The sequence below is a fragment of the Xenia sp. Carnegie-2017 genome, unplaced genomic scaffold (genome assembly GCF_021976095.1).
Source record: "Xenia sp. Carnegie-2017 unplaced genomic scaffold, XeniaSp_v1 HiC_scaffold_25, whole genome shotgun sequence".
NCBI classification, from domain to species: Eukaryota; Metazoa; Cnidaria; class Anthozoa; order Malacalcyonacea; family Xeniidae; genus Xenia; species Xenia sp. Carnegie-2017.
In genome coordinates, this window is record NW_025813488.1 from 6,105,397 (window position 1) to 6,123,639 (window position 18,243).

The 18,243-nt window shown below is 36.7% G+C and overlaps 4 protein-coding genes across 6 annotated transcripts; 2 read left to right on the plus strand and 2 right to left on the minus strand.

Annotated features, from left to right (window-relative positions):
- Positions 1-309: 309 nt before the first annotated feature.
- Positions 310-7,012, plus strand: LOC124452768. The gene is given in 13 exon segments (XM_047003377.1): positions 310-440; positions 687-1,186; positions 1,674-1,953; positions 2,475-2,704; positions 2,707-2,744; positions 2,849-3,061; positions 3,212-3,322; positions 4,075-4,321; positions 4,589-4,934; positions 5,050-5,257; positions 5,425-5,711; positions 5,814-5,997; positions 6,250-7,012. Coding segments are annotated over 12 exon segments (2,994 nt in total). The 5' UTR covers positions 310-440; positions 687-729; the 3' UTR covers positions 6,643-7,012.
- On the minus strand, positions 6,971-18,235 carry LOC124452770 (polypeptide N-acetylgalactosaminyltransferase 10-like). Of its 3 annotated transcripts, XM_047003380.1 has the most exons (9): positions 17,578-18,235; positions 17,300-17,466; positions 16,534-16,906; positions 16,169-16,286; positions 15,719-16,042; positions 15,480-15,578; positions 15,202-15,339; positions 14,798-14,941; positions 6,971-7,144 (listed from the first exon to the last, which is right to left on the minus strand). In XM_047003380.1, the coding sequence occupies exons 1-8, from the start codon at positions 17,910-17,912 to the stop codon at positions 14,822-14,824; spliced, it is 1,674 nt and encodes a 557-aa protein (XP_046859336.1). In that variant the 5' UTR covers positions 17,913-18,235; the 3' UTR covers positions 6,971-7,144; positions 14,798-14,821. The 3 variants fall into 3 exon arrangements, with proteins under 3 accessions (XP_046859336.1, XP_046859335.1, XP_046859337.1); XM_047003379.1 differs by lacking the exon at positions 6,971-7,144 and having other exon boundaries at positions 14,624-14,941; XM_047003381.1 differs by lacking the exons at positions 6,971-7,144; positions 14,798-14,941 and having other exon boundaries at positions 15,201-15,339; positions 15,480-15,547.
- Positions 7,110-8,582, minus strand: LOC124452499 (polypeptide N-acetylgalactosaminyltransferase 1-like). Its single transcript, XM_047003057.1, has 5 exons — positions 8,524-8,582; positions 8,046-8,369; positions 7,807-7,905; positions 7,529-7,666; positions 7,110-7,262 (listed from the first exon to the last, which is right to left on the minus strand). Exons 2-5 carry the CDS (start codon positions 8,361-8,363, stop codon positions 7,110-7,112), a joined length of 708 nt encoding a protein of 235 aa, XP_046859013.1. The 5' UTR covers positions 8,364-8,369; positions 8,524-8,582.
- Positions 7,801-14,480, plus strand: LOC124452781. The gene is given in 15 exon segments (XM_047003391.1): positions 7,801-7,884; positions 9,013-9,101; positions 9,369-9,868; positions 10,165-10,236; positions 10,239-10,443; positions 10,651-10,921; positions 11,025-11,237; positions 11,388-11,498; positions 11,735-11,981; positions 12,249-12,385; positions 12,388-12,593; positions 12,711-12,918; positions 13,080-13,366; positions 13,468-13,651; positions 13,902-14,480. Coding segments are annotated over 13 exon segments (2,991 nt in total). The 5' UTR covers positions 7,801-7,884; positions 9,013-9,101; positions 9,369-9,411; the 3' UTR covers positions 14,295-14,480.
- Positions 18,236-18,243: the final 8 nt, after the last annotated feature.

An 18,243-nucleotide genomic window follows, 5' to 3' on the forward strand; every position in this document is an offset into this window, starting at 1 on the left:
AAACTATTTTATGCCTTCTTGACAGATCTAAAATTAAAAGACAACGAGAATTTGCATCGTTTTCTAGTCATTTGGAACAACTAACCGAAGTTTTGTAAAACCGTAGCAAAAGTCCATGATTGCAAACGAAATAATTCTTGTGTGGGGAGTGTAGAGCATGGAAATTTTAAAGTTGTTGAAAAGAACGTGATGATTAAAAATTTTAACGAGGCATACATTTCTAAATAGATTGATGTTATTCTACGAGTCTTTTCTTGCAGGAATGCCATAAACCCTGCTGGCGGATGACGGTAAAGATTTACAACATCGCTTCACACTAACATTACGTATGTCATTGATTTTCATGTATAGTGCCAACAAGCATGTTCCAGTTATTTACGTCTGAAAGCTTGTAGAACGACTGAACCAGACCAAAGATGCAATGGAAGAACCTAGGAATAGTGAGTCTGTTTAAGAATAGTGATTTTATTAAGGCGATAGTGACTCTATTTTGAAGCAGTAACTGTATTTAGGATGGTTGCGCTATTTAGGAATGGTTACTCTATTTAAGAAGAGTTAAAGCCAATTCGTTCATGCATTCTTCCGAAAACTAAACAACATGTCTTTGTCTCCAATGTTTTGTCTTTACATTCTTTTCTGTTCACATGATCAGGCATTAAATTAATTATCTTATTTAATCGCGCAAGTCGAAACAGTAAGCTGGAGTGTTGCAAATTTGAAATTACAAGAATGGATAGAAAACTTAACGTATGTATCGGAATTGATGTTGGTGGCACTAACACTGACGCTGTCGCTCTTTTGAATGGGAAGGTTGTTGCAAAAAGTAAACAACCTACAACTGCTTTGACCACAATTGGAGTTAAGAAAGCCCTAGGATCAGTTCTTCAACAATTGGCAAGGATCTACGATGGAAGCGATGTCGGAGTTTGCCGTGTGAATATAGGTACAACATATTTTCTCAATGCTGTTTTGCAACGAAAAGGTTTGGCACCTGTTTCAGTAATACGACTGTGTGGTCGTGCTTCTCGATCTTTGCCACCTTTCTGCGATTTTCCTCAAGACTTGCGTCATGTCGTGTACAAAAGCTACCATTTTGTTGATGGAGGATATGAATTTAATGGCAAAGAAATAGCGCCTGTAAGACCAGATGAAGTTCTGCAGGTCATAAAAGAATTAAAAGAAAATGGTACGGAAAAATTTGGTTTTAAATGTGCCTTTTTTATATTGGTTTTCTTCAATGTGCCATTTACATTGTTAGCGAGCAATCTTTGAACTAGAGTCAGTGGCGTAACTAGAACGTTAATTAGGGGGGTGCATATTCATATATTCCGTTGTGCCCGACTGATTTCTTTTGAAAGTAATTTGAATTTCAAAAGAAATTAGTAGGGCACAACTGAATATATTAATATACACACCCCAATTAACGTTCTAGTTACACCTCTGACTAGATTAAAACCTTTGAACTAGAGTACAACCTTTCGTTATTGTTATTGTGCTTCCGTTGCAATTCAAATTTTTGTTTGGGTAACACTGAAAAAAAAGAAAAGAAACTATGTCAGTTTTGTAGCATAAAGCACAAAATACCATGAGAAAAATTATTAAAGCTGCTTAAATTATAGCTAAGCACCACGCAGAAGTGTACTATGTATTCTCAACAGCATATATTTGTATAGGTGCAAAACGTCTTGTTGTGTCAGGCATATTTTCAATTACGTGTAACAAACAAGAACTTGATGTTGGCGACCTTCTAAGAATTGAGTATCCTGAAGCTAGTTTCACTATGTCACACCAAATAGCAAATCTTGGACTCCTGGATAGGGAAAATTCATCAATTCTAAACGAATGCCTGAAGCCACTGAGTAAAATTGCAATGTCAGCTTTTACTGAAGTAGTGAGAGATTTTGGTTTGGCATGCCCTGTTTATTTCACTCAAAATGATGGTACAATTATTTGGTATGAGTCGGTTATACATTCATATACATAAATATTTGCTTTATTTCTAAACCATTGAATCAGAATATTTAAGCTATCCTTGAATTGTATGAACAGTCAAGTAATTATAGGTGAATGAAGTAATTATAATATAGGTCAATGTGCGAATTAGTTCAGAAAAAAAGATGTGCAATTTTTTTGACAAAAGTGTTTCTTTAGAAGCATAATCAAATCGATATTACGTTCATTATTATATAGCGCAATTGCTAAATTATTATTTTTAAACTTGAGCAAATTCATATGATTTACGACCATGTTTTTCGTTAAAACCGCTGATTTTTGCACATCGTTTGAAAAAGTGATGTGCAATTGTTTTAATTTTAGCTAAAACGATGTGCAAATTGCCCATTGGACACCGTTAACTCGCACACTGATATAGGTGAATCAAGTAATTATAAATGAATTGTAATACCAGTCAAGTAATTATGGTCAAAAAGTGAGCAATTACTATCATCAATTTTTTGATGCTATTTTATTCATAGTGCCGAAAAAAGTTTAAAATTTCCTGTGTTTACATTTTCGTCTGGCCCAACAAACAGTATGAGAGGTGCAGCCTTCTTGTCAGGAAAGCAAGATGCCATTGTAATTGACATAGATGGAACTACAACTGATGTGGGAGTGTTAGTTGGTGGATTTCCTCGACTCTCATCAACCAAGGTGAATTGTGGTGGAGTGACAACCAATTTTCAAATGCCTGATATTTTTAGTTTTGCACTGGAGGTGGATCAATTGTATCAAGTCATGAATCCAAGGTACAGTAAGCTTTAAATAGTTGATCATTTTAGAATAAGACAAAAAAGTTACCACAGAGTGGTTGAAGCTTTTATGACCTTGATTGCTTACTGCTATCTTACAGCCAGTTATTGGACCACACAGTGTTGGGAACGAACTGAACACAAAGTCGTTAGTGTTTGGAGGATCTGTTTCAACTACTACTGATTTTGCTGTGGCAGCTGGGTTGTGTAATATTGGAGAAGCCAGCAAAGTTTTGCATCTTGATAACTGTCTAGTTGATGCTGTGATGATCTCTTGCAGAGAAATTCTGGAGTACTGTATTGACCATGTTAAGGTGGGCAAACTAATAAATAGATACATAATTATGAATAATCTTTCATTGCAGAATACCTCATGAAAACACATTGTTCAAATGAAAGTCTCTTAAGACATGTTTTAAGACAATTCATTAACTTTTCCATGAATGTTTTTCAATTTTTTCAAGGTTTGTGCTGGTGACCAGCCTGTCATTCTTGTGGGAGGTGGTGTTGCCTTGGTGGATGTTACCAAGTCATTGCAAGGAGCCTCTTTCATGACAAAGCCTGAACATTTTGAGGTATAATGAGATGCATGGAACTTGAAAGTGTCATTTTCTGAATGACATTAACCAAAGTGTTAATAACTTTAACTATGGTCCATGCCTGCAAACCTCATAAAAACCAAAATAATGTATGTAATAATAACCTTATAAGTACACATTACATTTTGAACATCTGATCATTCCTGATTGACTTATGAGACTGGACTGGAGTATATCATCACTCTTGATTAAGGCACACACACAATGACATCTTTCTGGAAAGCAGTGTAAAAAGTTACAAACAAAAATGTGATTCATGTGTTTCCAACGTTTCTGCGTTATATCGAACAATATTCATCATTTAATATTATAAAATAAACACAATGAAACGCGTGCGCTGATTGGTCTAGAGCTGAGTTTGCATAAGCCAGTGCAAAGCACAACTGAGCTCAACTAATCAAATCAATCTAAACAATTAATCAGTCAAAGAGAGTTTGCAAATCGATCATGAATACATTTTAGAGGAAAAATTAAAATGTTTGCCTTTTTTCGCATTATTGTTATTTTATAAAAGAAGTAAAAGATGTTTTTCGTGTTTGCACTGGCTTATGCAAACGTCGGAGACGTTTGTGAGAACTCTCGAGCAGGTGCAACCCTCCACCTTCGGTCTCGGGCTTGCACTGATCTGCTCTCGAGTTCTCCCAAAGATCTCCTTGGTTTGCATAAGACCGTGCAAACACGAAAAAAATCTTTTATTTCTTAAGTAAGTTATGCTCTCAATACTTTAGGTGGCTAACGCAGTTGGGGCAGCCTTAAGTCAAGTTAGTGGTGCTGTTGATCATGTGTTTGATATGAGTTGCACAACTCGTGAAAAGGCTTTGGAAAAGGGGCAAGCTCTTGGTAAAAAACGTTGTTTATATAATGGTGCCCAAGTTGAGTCTGTTGTGATTGTTGAAAAAACTGAAATTCAGTTAGCTTACCTCAAAGGGCATGCACTGCGTTTGAAAGTCAAAGCTGTTGGAGATTTAGGAATTGGTGAGCTCCAAATCTGCCAATTGCTTTGAAAATTTACGGCACTGGAGAGCTCTCGAGAATATATCTGAAAGTTAAATGATCTTGAGACGGGAGCACCATGATCAGAAACTTGAGTTATCAAATGTCTTATTTTGTACTTCACGTGTGATTCTCGTTGACAGAGATTTTGTAAAGTGGATTTGTTTATCTTCTCTTAATTTGCTTCATTTATTTGATGTCAGAAAAAAAGTTTTTTCCCTTAAGTTATTAGCTTCTTGTATTTTTTAGATAAGAATCAGCAAAGTTCCCTCGTGTCTGCTGCTAGTTTGGAAGACGCTAAAGATAGAAGAGAAATTGACGTAAAGAATAACCGTACAGAGATTTCTTCAAGCGAAGATGAATTGCAGGAAACAGGATTAGACACAAAAATACTTTCAATAGACGTGAAAATAGCAGAACTGAATGTGGATCGTTCAAGTGGAGAATGGCTACTTAATGAATACGATGTAAATTGTATTGCAACTGGGGCAGGTATATTGGGTTGTGGTGGTGGAGGTAACCCTTACCTCGGCAGGTTGAGTGCTATCTTGGCTTTGAGGTCTGGCAAAGAGTTGCGGATTATTCATCCAGATAGGTAGGTATGTGGGTAACTTCTACCAGTTTAACCTCGTGTCGTCAAAATACGTCTATTTACTTCATGATTTCGACTCTTCAATTCTGATTGTGTTTTTTATGTGTTGTACACGAAGTCTTCCTAACCGTGGTCTTGTTATACCTGTTGGTTTCATGGGAGCTCCGTCTATTTTTATTGAAAAAATTTTTGCTGGTGACGAACTACTCCTTGCTGCCGAGAAAATGCAAATTTTTTTAAGTTGTAACGAAAAAGATTTGGAATATACAACGTCGAAACGTGGCGTGAAGTACGTGAAGAATTTGCCATCAAATGAAATCAATAAGGTAAGATTGCAGTTTTATTTTAAGCCATCGCAGACAAAGCAAGGAAAAGTTATAAATGTGTGATATTATAATAAACATAAATACTATGGGGTGTTAATGGCGTCCCTCTCCCCCGTCCCCTTTTAGGTTAGGAGAAATTTATTGCCCTGAATCTCGCTGATTTATAGATAGAAAACGACAAAAGGATTGTCGGCGTAATGTGCGCTGAGATTGGGGGAGCTAACGCTATTTTGCCGCTCGTCCTCGGTGCACAACTTGGTTTGCCTGTGGTCGACTGCGATGGCATGGGCCGAGCATTTCCACAGCTAGAAATGTTTGTTCCAAGCATTGAAGGATTACCTTTATGTCCATCGACAATTGTTGCTTCCCAAACATCCAGCAAAGTTATAACATATTGTGCCACTGCCCAAGATTTAGAGAACGATTTGCGAGAGTTGATTGTAGCTGAAATGGGGTGAGTCTTTGTCGTCCAAATTTGGTTGTGTTGTCACTGTTGACGTACACCATAGGATTGCGGGATAACTATAACCGTGTATTTTTTCTTCTTGTTTTCAAGATGTATGGCTGGTTTAACAATGGCCCCATTGACACGAGAAGAAATTCATAAACACACGGTAATGTTCTCAATAAGTCGAGCTTGGACATTAGGAAATGCAGTGAAAATGGCTCAAAAGGAAAAACAATGTCCAGTAAAAGCTATCCTCGACTCACAGAATGGAAAGCTTCTCATAACTGGAAAGGTACACCGCAGTTATTCAACAAACTACACATTAGTTCATCTAGACATCTACTACATCTAGTGATCTACTCCATCTTAAGTCAAGTGTGACTGTGGACTCTTCAGTTTCAATGAACACGTGGTTATTGAGACCTAATTTTGTTACTCCATTGTACTCCACAGTTGCCATATAACTTCTCCCATCTGCTTTATATAACTTTTCAACTTTGATATTGTGATTAGCCATGCCAGAAATAATGATGGTATTTTTTAGATAACCGACGTTGATAGACGAACAGAAGATGGTTTTACCAAAGGTGTCACTGACATCGACGGTTTGGATAAGTTTGCTAAGTCTTCCATGAAAATACTTTTTAAAAATGAGAACATTGTTGCCAAAATAATAACTTGTGATGGAGAAGCGAAAGTTTTGGCGACAGTCCCTGATCTCATCTCCATTCTGGATTCACAGAGCGGAGAAGTAATCCCAAATGAGGAAGTTCGCTACGGTCTACGCGTGTCTGTTATAGTTTTACCTTGTTCACCATTGCTGCGTACAGAGAAGGCTTTAAAGATTGTTGGTCCTCACGCTTTTGGTTATCAAGAATATTCATATGAAGCTTGTGGTGTTTACGAAGAGACGAGACCTATACCTACATTAAGATGAACCTCTTGACGTATTTGGAATTTTTAGAAAGGTAGGAAGAAACTATAGTGTAGAATTTTGTCAGTAGTGTGCAACCCTCCTAGCTTTGGCCAAAAGGGGGTGCAGGAGGGAGGTAATTTTGTACGAAATATCAATGTACCAATTGTGATCACAATTCAAAAAATAAATCACAATCATGGACTAAAGTAATAGAATTCAACAAAAAAGTCAAACATGACACAGGGACACCCATGTGCAAAGTAGCCACGCATATCTAAAATGTCCTTGAGCACCCCCATACACCCCTGCATCCACCAAGTCCGACTTAGAATTAATGCTTGTTAACAAGTAATAGTTAATAAAAAAATCTTTGTATTTGTGTTTCAACAAACTTGGAACAACGTTTCGTTTGTACCTCACGCAACATCTTCTCAATGTATTATTTTTATGAGAAGTCAATGTGCTTAAAGAACACAAGATGTCAATTTTCATTTCAGTGTCGAACGGCTTCGATCCAGTCTACCAATCGCTTGTCTTTGTTGCAATTTGTTTTCATCACAGCGATCCAAAATAATTTGATTGTTGTTCTTTTTTGAAATCGACAGGCACAGTTTAGCTGGCTTATAGTATAGTGTTTTGTCCTTGAATAAGAAAAAACAAAAAATCAGGGGATCTTAGCGTGAAAAAAAACTTCATTACGTAAATTTTGACATATTTTGACGTGAAAACTTTATATAAACTGCGCATAAGTGTCCAGCAGAAACTATCTGCTATAGTAACACACATAGGACCTTTACTTTATTCAACTGTCTTTAAAAGAGACATTGTCTTAGCAGTAAAAATAATAAACTACGTGGACGAACGAATTACGTCAGTTGTGTATATGAGTGGCTGCCTTATTTCTTACCTTGATAAGAAATAATTGCTGACTACCACGTAATCCGTGACATCTCTCTATGAATACAGCACCTCCAGCATATGGTTGTTCCATATCTAGACAATCCTCATCGTGAATTAGCTCTCTCTTGTACGAATATATAAAACCCTGAAATGGTACTTGCTCTTAATTTCGTTTAGTTACAAGCGCTGATTTTATGGGAAGAAACTTTTCTTGAGAGAGCCCAAAAATATTTTATTAATTATATTTGATAACTGGGACTTGCTCGTTCATTGAATGCGTTTTACCTGATTTCCCATCAATCCGTGGCAGCCTGAAACGCCCAATTGTTGTCCAGGTCCTCTGCCCATAGTATCTAAACACAGGTTTGTGGCTGGATTACGTACCTATATTAGATGACGTAATCATATAATCACGATATCTGGTAATATTATGATGGAGTACTGTTGTATGACAGCTGTGATTTTTAGTGTGTGAGACCATATGATAAACAGTGTGATTTGTGTTTTTTACATCCAGTTCTTACCTGTGTGTAACTTCTCGATAGTTGATAGTCTTGAGGAACCGTGTCATTGGCAACTTTCTCCAAATACCACTTAAAACTTTTACATTGTAAGCGATTGCGAAGTGCAACCCGCTCGGATATATCACCATAGTCTGTGACGGTCTTCAAATCCGGTCGGCGATCGTACAGCCATAGTTTGTAGTCATCCATCCAAACTTCTGCTACGCGACGAAAGTTTATGACAACGGCATTTGGTTTAGGATAAGTGTAGGGCACGTTTCTTCTGTACACGTGACCTACGCGTGAACATGGAATATTTGCCATCTTCCCACCACACATCCAAATCTACGGAGTAATCATATATTGAAGATAAGCCTGAAATATTGTATTTGAACAAATTTCTCTTTTGTATGCAGTTTTTTCACAATATAGCTCGCTAGTTTGAAAGTTTTCGTAAAAAATCTTCAGGTATTTGCGGAAAAGGGAGATAATAACGTACCTTAAATGACAATTCATACTGTTCACCACCCCAGACTTACTTCCATCCCTGGATCATACTGGCCTAGTTCGTCGAAAAAATTTTTACTTATTAGCAAACAGTCCGCCAGCCATAACAGGAGACCTGCAAATAAGTGTTGGCCACTTAAGTAGAATGTTGGTGATAATTGAATAGGCACTTGGTCGTTCTTTCTCATTGGAACAATTAGAGAAATTTGTCGGATAAATGATTAATTCAACCAAAAAGAAATTATAAGAGTTGTATTAATGATTTGTCAAAAAAACCTTTTCTTAGAAGTAAAATTTGGGTATACATGCTTTGTGTAAAAAAAAGAAATCTTTAATAACATGTTGAAGCGATGAAAAATTACCAAACTTCTTCCGTCGTATCTCGTCGTTGTCTTCGTTGCTCATCCGTGATCTGATGATGGTTAAGATTTACAACATCGCTTCACACTAACATTACGTATGTCATTGATTTCATGTATAGTGCCAACAAGCATGTTCCAGTTATTTACGTCTGAAAGCTTGTAGAACGACTGAACCAGACCAAAGATGCAATGGAAGAACCTAGGAATAGTGAGTCTGTTTAAGAATAGTGATTTTATTAAGGTGACTCTATTTTGAAGCAGTAACTGTATTTAGGATGGTTGCGCTATTTAGGAATGGTTGCTCTATTTAGGAATGGTTACTCTATTTAAGAAGAGTTAAAGTCAATTCGTTCATGCATTCATCCAAAAACTAGACAACATGTCTTTGTCTCCAATGTTTTCTATTTATGTAGAGACATTCTTTTCTGTTCACATGATCAGGCATTAAAATAATTATCCCATTTATTCACGCAAGGGGAAACAGTAAGCGGGAATGTTGCAAATTTGAAATTACAAGAATGGATAGAAAACTTAACGTATGTATCGGAATTGATGTTGGCGGCACTAGCACTGACGCTGTCGCTCTTTTGAATTGGAAAGTTGTTGCAAAAAGTAAACAACCTACAACTGCTTTGACCACAATTGGAGTTAAGAAAGCCCTAGGATCAGTTCTTCAACAATTGGCAAGGATCTACGATGGAAGCGATGTCGGAGTTTGCCGTGTGAATATAGGTACAACATATTTTCTTAATGCTGTTTTGCAACGAAAAGGTTTGGCACCTGTTTCAGTAATACGACTGTGTGGTCCTGCTTCTCGATCTTTGCCACCTTTCTGCGATTTTCCTCAAGACTTGCGTCATGTCGTGTGCAAAAGCTACCATTTTGTTGATGGAGGATATGAATTTAATGGCAAAGAAATAGCGCCTGTAAGACCAGATGAAGTTCTGCAGGTCATAAAAGAATTAAAAGAAAATGGTACGGGAAAATTTGTGGTTTTAAATATGCCTTTTTTATATTTGTTTTCAATGCTCAATTTACTTTGTTAGCGAGCAATCTTTGAACTAGAGTAACCCCTTTCGTTATTGTTATTGTGCTTCTGTTGCAATTCAAATTTTTGTTTGGGTAACACTGAAAAAAAAGAAAAGAAACTATGTCAGTTTTGTAGCATAAAACACAAAATACCATGAGAAAAATTATTAAAGCTGCTTAAATTATAGCTAAGCACCACGCAGAAGTGTACTATGTATTCTCAACAGCATATATTTGTATAGGTGCAAAACATCTTGTTGTGTCAGGCATATTTTCAATTACGTGCGACAAGCAAGAACTTGATGTTGGTGACCTTTTAGAATTGAGTATCCTGAAGCTAGCTTTACTATGTCACACCAAATAGCAAATCTTGGACTCCTGGATAGGGAAAATTCATCAATTCTAAACGAATGCCTGAAGCCACTGAGTAAAATTGCAATGTCAGCTTTTACTGAAGTAGTGAGAGATTTTGGTTTGGCATGCCCTGTTTATTTCACTCAAAATGATGGTACAATTATTTGGTATGAGTCGGTTATATATTCATATACATAAATATTTGCTTTATTTCTAAGCCATTGAATGTTCAAGTTATTCTTGAATTGTATGAACAGTCAAGGAATTATAGGTGAATCAAGTAATTATAATTGAATTGTAATAACAGTCAAGTAATTATGATCAAAAAGTGAGCAATTGCTATCATCAATTTTTTGATGCTATTTTATTCATAGTGCCGAAAAAAGTTTACAATTTCCTGTGTTTACATTTTCGTCTGGCCCAACAAACAGTATGAGAGGTGCAGCCTTCTTGTCAGGAAAGCAAGATGCCATTGTAATTGACATAGGTGGAACTACAACTGATGTGGGAGTGTTGGTTGGTGGATTTCCTCGACTCTCATCAACCAAGGTGAATTGTGGTGGAGTGACAACCAATTTTCAAATGCCTGATGTTTTTAGTTTTGCACTGGGAGGTGGATCAATTGTATCAAATCATGAATCCAAGGTACAATAAGCTTTAAATAGTTGATCATTTTAGAATAAGACAAAAAAATTTCCACAGAGTGGTGAAGCTTCTATGACCTTGATTGCTTACTGCTATCTTGCAGCCAGTTATTGGACCACACAGTGTTGGGAACGAACTGAACACAAAGTCGTTAGTGTTTGGAGGATCTATTTCAACTACCACTGATTTTGCTGTGGCAGCTGGGTTGTGTAATATTGGAGAAGCCAGCAAAGTTTTGCATCTTGATAACTGTCTAGCTGATGCTGTGATGATCTCTTGCAGAGAAATTCTGGAGTACTGTATTGACCATGTTAAGGTGTGCAAACTAATAAATAGATACATAATTATGAATAATCTTTCATTGCAGAATACCTCATGAAAACACATTGTTCAAATGAAAGTCTCTTAAGACATGTTTTAAGACAATTCATTAACTTTTCCATGAATGTTTTTCAATTTTTTCAAGGTTTGTGCTGGTGACCAGCCTGTCATTCTTGTGGGAGGTGGTGTTGCCTTGGTGGATGTTACCAAGTCATTGCAAGGAGCTTCTTTCATGACAAAGCCTGAACATTTTGAGGTATAATGAGATGCATGGAACTTGAAAGTGTCATTTTCTGAATGACATTAACCAAAGTGTTAATAACTTTAACTATGGTCCATGCCTGCAAACCTCATAAAAACCAAAATAATGTATGTAATAATAACCTTATAAGTACACATTACATTTTGAATATCATCACTCTTGATTAAAGCACACAATGACATCTTTCTGGAAATTTATTTCTTAAGTAAGTTTTGCTCTCAACACTTTAGGTGGCTAACGCAGTTGGGGCAGCCTTAAGTCAAGTTAGTGGCGTGGTTGATCATGTGTTTGATATGAGTTGTACAACTCGTGAAAAGGCTTTGGAAAAGGGGCAAGCTCTTGCTAAGAAACGTTGTGTACATAATGGTGCCCAAGTTGAGTCTGTTGTGATTGTTGAAAAAACAGAAATTCAGTTAGCTTACCTCAAAGGGCATGCACTGCGTTTGAAAGTCAAAGCTGTTGGAGATTTAGGAATTGGTGAGTTCCAAATCTGACAATTGCTTTGAAAATTTACGGCACTGGAGAGCTCTCGAGAATATATCTGAAAGTTAAGTGATCTTGAGACGGGAGCACCATGATCAGAAACTTGAGTTATCAAATGTCTTATTTTGTACTTCAGGTGTGATTCTCGTTGACAGAGATTTTGTAAAGTGGATTTGTTTATCTTCTCTTAATTTGCTTCATTTATTTGATGTCAGAAAAAAAGTTTTTTCCCTTAAGTTATTAGCTTCTTGTATTTTTTAGATAAGAATCAGCAAAGTTCCCTCGTGTCTGCTGCTAGTTTGGAAGACGCTAAAGATAGAAGAGAAATTGACGTAAAGAATAACCGTACAGAGATTTCTTCAAGCGAAGATGAATTGCAGGAAACAGGATTAGACACAAAATACTTTCAATAGACGTGAAAATAGCAGAACTGAATGTGGATCGTTCAAGTGGAGAATGGCTACTTAATGAATACGATGTAAATTGTATTGCAACTGGGGCAGGTATATTGGGTTGTGGTGGTGGAGGTGACCCTTACCTCGGCAGGTTGAGTGCTATCTTGGCTTTGAGGTCTGGCAAAGAGTTGCGGATTATTCATCCAGATAGGTAGGTATGTGGGTAACTTCTACCAGTTTAACCTCGTGTCGTCAAAATACGTCTATTTACTTCATGATTTCGACTCTTTTCAATTCTGATTGTGTTTTTTATGTGTTGTACACGAAGTCTTCCTAACCGTGGTCTTGTTATACCTGTTGGTTTCATGGGAGCTCCGTCTATTTTTATTGAAAAAATTTTTGCTGGTGACGAACTACTCCTTGCTGCCGAGAAAATGCAAATTTTTTTAAGTTGTAACGAAAAAGATTTGGAATATACAACGTCGAAACGTGGCGTGAAGTACGTGAAGAATTTGCCATCAAATGAAATCAATAAGGTAAGATTGCAGTTTTATTTTAAGCCATCGCAGATAAAGCAAGGAAAAGTTATAAATGTGTGATATTATAATAAATACTATGGGGTGTTAATGGCGTCCTTCTTCCCCGTCCCCTTTTAGGTTAGGAGAAATTTATTGCCCTGAATCGCGCTGATTTATAGATAGCAAACGACAAAAGGATTGTCGCCGTAATGTGCGCTGAGATTGGGGGAATTAACGCTGTTCTGCCGCTCGTCCTTGGTGCACAACTTGGGTTGCCTGTGGTCGACTGCGATGGCATGGGCCGAGCATTTCCACAGCTAGAAATGTTTGTTCCAAGCATTGAAGGATTACCTTTATGTCCATCGACAATTGTTGCTTCCCAAACATCCAGCAAAGTTATAACATATTGTGCCACTGCCCAAGATTTAGAGAACGATTTGCGAGAGTTGATTGTAGCTGAAATGGGGTGAGTCTTTGTCGTCCAAATTTGGTTGTGTTGTCACTGTTGACGACACCATAGGATTGTGGGATAACTATAACCGTGTATTTTTTCTTCTTGTTTTCCAGATGTATGGCTGGTTTAACAATGGCCCCATTGACACGAGAAGAAATTCATAAACACACGGTAATGTTCTCAATAAGTCGAGCTTGGACATTAGGAAATGCAGTGAAAATGGCTCAAAAGGAAAAACAATGTCCAGTAAAAGCTATCCTCGACTCACAGAATGGAAAGCTTCTCATAACTGGAAAGGTACACCGCAGTTATTCAACAAACTACACATTAGTTCATGTAGACATCTACTACATCTAGTGATCTACTCCATCTTAAGTCAAGTGTGACTGTGGACTCTTCAGTTTCAATGAACACGTGGTTATTGAGACCTAATTTGGTTACTCCATTGTACTCCACAGTTGCCATATAACTTCTCCCATCTGCTTTATATAACTTTTCAATTGATATTGTGATTAGCCATGCCAGAAATAATGATGGTATTTTTTAGATAACCGACGTTGATAGACGAACAGAAGATGGTTTTACCAAAGGTGTCACTGACATCGACGGTTTGGATAAGTTTGCTAAGTCTTCAATGAAAATACTTTTTAAAAATGAGAACATTGTTGCCAAAATAATAACTTGTGATGGAGAAGCGAAAGTTTTGGCGACAGTCCCTGATCTCATCTCCATTCTGGATTCACAGAGCGGAGAAGTAATCCCAAATGAGGAAGTTCGCTACGGTCTACGCGTGTCTGTTATAGTTTTACCTTGTTCACCATTGCTGCGTACAGAGAAGGCTTTAAAGATTGTTGGTCCTCACGCTTTTGGTTATCAAGAATATTCATATGAAGCTTGTGGTGTTTACGAAGAGACGAGACCTATACCTACATTTAGATGAACCTCTTGACGTATTTGGAATTTTTAGAAAGGTAGGAAGAAACTATAGTGTAGAATTTTGTCAGTAGTGTGCAACCCTCCTAGCTTTGGCCAAAAGGGGGTGCAGGAGGGAGGTAATTTTTGTACGAAATATCAATGTACCAATTGTGATCACAATTCAAAAAATAAATCACAATCATGGACTAAAGTAATAGAATTCAACAAAAAAGTCAAACATGACACAGGGACACCCATGTGCAAAGTAGCCACGCATATCTAAAATGTCCTTGAGCACCCCCATACACCCCTGCATCCACCAAGTCCGACTTAGAATTAATGCTTGTTAACAAGTAATAGTTAATAAAAAAATCTTTGTATTTGTGTTTCAACAAACTTGGAACAACGTTTCGTTTGTACCTCACGCAACATCTTCTCAATGTATTATTTTTATGAGAAGTCAATGTGCTTAAAGAACACAAGATGTCAATTTTCATTTCAGTGTCGAACGGCTTCGATCCAGTCTACCAATCGCTTGTCTTTGTTGCCATTTCATTTTAATTCCCATGTCTGCAATTTGTTTTCATCACAGCGATCCAAAATAATTTGATTGTTGTTCTTTTTTGAAATCGACAGGCACAGTTTAGCTGGCTTATAGTATAGTGTTTTGTCCTTGAATAAGAAAAAACAAAAAATCAGGGGATCTTAGCGTGAAAAAAAACTTCATTACGTAAATTTTGACATATTTTGACGTGAAAACTTTACATGAACTGCGCATAAGTGTCCAGCAGAAACTATCTGCTATAGTAACACACATAGGACCTTTACTTTAACTGTCTTTAAAAGAGACATTGTCTTAGCAGTAAAAATATTAAACTACGTGGACGATCGAATTACGTCAGTTGTGTATAAGTGGCTGCCTTATTTCTTACCTTGATAAGAAATAATTGCTGACTACCACGTAATCCGTGACATCTCTCTATGAATACAGCACCTCCAGCATATGGTTGTTCCATATCTAGACAATCCTCATCGTGAATAAGCTCTCTCTTGTATGAATATATAAAACCCTGAAATGGTACTTGCTCTTAGTTTAGTTTAGTTACAAGCGCTGATTTTATAGGAAGAAACTTTTCTTGAGAGAGCCCAAAAATATTTTATTAATTATATTTGATAACTGGGACTTACTCGTTCATTGAATGCGTTTTACCTGATTTCCCATCAATCCGTGGCAGCCTGAAACGCCCAATTGTTGTCCAGGTCCTCTGCCCATAGTATCTAAACACAGGTTTGTGGCTGGATTACGTACCTATATTAGATGACGTAATCATATAATCACGATATCTGGTAATATTATGATGGAGTACTGTTGTATGACAGCTGTGATTTTTAGTGTGTGAGACCATATGATAAACAGTGTGATTTGTGTTTTTTACATCCAGTTCTTACCTGTGTGTAACTTCTCGATAGTTGATAGTCTTGAGGAACCGTGTCATTGGCAACTTTCTCCAAATACCACTTAAAACTTTTACATTGTAAGCGATTGCGAAGTGCAACCCGCTCGGATATATCACCATAGTCTGTGACGGTCTTCAAATCCGGTCGGCGATCGTACAGCCATAGTTTGTAGTCATCCATCCAAACTTCTGCTACGCGACGAAAGTTTATGACAACGGCATTTGGTTTAGGATAAGTGTAGGGCACGTTTCTTCTGTACACGTGACCTACGCGTGAACATGGAATATTTGCCATCTTCCCACCACACATCCAAATCTACGGAGTAATCATATATTGAACATAAGCCTGAAATATTGTTGTATGCAGTTTTTTACAATATAGCTCGCTAGTTTGAAAGTTTTCGTAAAAAATCATTTGCTGAAAAAGGAAATAATAACGTACCTTAAATGACAATTCATACTGTTCACCACCCCAGACTTCCATCCCTGGATCATACTGGCCTAGTTTGTCGAAAAATTTTTTACTTATAGCAAACAGTCCGCCAGCCATAACAGGAGACCTGCAAATAAGTGTTGGCCACTTAAGTAGAATGTTGGTGATAATTGAATAGGCACTTGGTCGTTCTTTCTCATTGGAACAATTAGAGAAATTTGTCGGATAAATGATTAATTCAACCAAAAAGAAATTATAAGAGTTGTATTAATGATTTGTCAAAAAAACCTTTTCTTAGAAGTAAAATTTGGGTATACATGTTTTGTGTAAAAAAAAGAAATCTTTAGTAACATGTTGAAGCAATGAAAAATTACCACACTTCTTCCGTCGTATCTCGTCGTTGTCTTCGTTGCTCATCAGTGATCTCTCGTTCCTTGTAATCAAACCTCCAGTTGAATGTACCTCGAATATGTGATCCCATTGGCCTGTATGCGAATGTATTGTGATCAATTGAATCAATAATAGGACAAGTGACAACATGTTCATCCATTGTTATTGGTTCAAGAAGCGGTGGTAACCATCCCTGATTGACTTCGCAGTGTGAATCCAAGACTATCACTACGTCACCGTAGATGTTTGATGCACCAAGCATGCGTGCTCGAATCAAACCGAGTCTTTCTTTTGATCTTATTAAACGTACTTTTCCTAGTGTCTTTATGTAGGAGTTTAGGCGAGATTTTAAATGTTCTGAAATTATAGATTTTTTCAATGGAGGAAATGATGGCTCACAATCACAAATAGAATCATGCGCAACTGATTGTCATAAAGATAATCCTTGAGGCATTCAAATTAATTTAAACCTCTATAATTTACACTATGTTAAGTGAAAGGCTGCAAAATTATAATAGAATTCACTTAATTTTCAAACCACAACTTCCACTCATTTGCAAACACAAATCAATGGCATTCATTCAAGTGTGTAGTGTTTTCATGCAATACATGCTCAAATCAAACACCAGTGCCTTTAACTTCCATGAGTTGAACCCAGGTGTATTTTGTCGTGAAATACCTTATTCTGTATCATAGAGTTCATTTGAAGCATTAGCTCATCTCAGTCAACAACTGAAACATTAAACCTACCTTTTTGACTGGCATCATCAACAAGAACAATTTCTTTGAGCATTCTGGGAGGTGATCTGTTTAAAACACTGTGAACAGTTCTCATCAATGTTGACCATCCTTCGTTGTGGAATATTATAACTACTGATGCTGTTAACAATCTTGTCAAATAATGTCGATATTTACATCTGAAGATATGAATATGATGTCATAAAGGGTTTGCATCAAATAGGAAATATGGCATGTGAAATCAAGAAAAGAATGCAATGTGCATTTGATAATTTGAATGTGATACATACTCTCTTGGCCTTGTGTCTGGCAAAGTCCTGTTTAGAGAAATTTTATCACTAATAAATTGATTAAAACCATATTCTGCATAAGCTTTTTCTCTTTGTTTTGCTTCTTCAGCGCTTGTTTTAACTGCTTTTCCACCATCTCCAAGTCCTCTAACACTTTGCAGTTGTTTCTCGGGGACCCAAAAATTATCTATCAACAACTTTTTCATACCATGTGTATCTTGATTAACGTCCTTTATTGGTATACGACTGTTTGAAAATAGCCAAAAGTAAGTGATAACTATGGCCATAAATATTGTGATATTTTTCACTGTCCGTTTAAGTGATAGCCTAACCATTGTTTTAAGAATATTTAAAATCAAACAAGAAAATCCAATTATTTAAAAAGACATAACGTAAATTGTCGTGGTAGTCATAAATAGTTTAATATTTAAACAAATGAAATACTACCATCGGCATCTGACAGTGAAAATTCCCATATTATGTATGAGATATTTCCTTGGCATTCATTGTCTGTCAATAGCTTTCTCTGGCAAAATAAAACCTATTGTGCCAAAACAAAACCATTAAATTTTAAGCATATTATAAATTGTCACTGTGTGTTTAGCAAAACAAAACGACTGAAAATCGTTGTAGTGAATTATATGAATAATACCATTAAAGGATAAT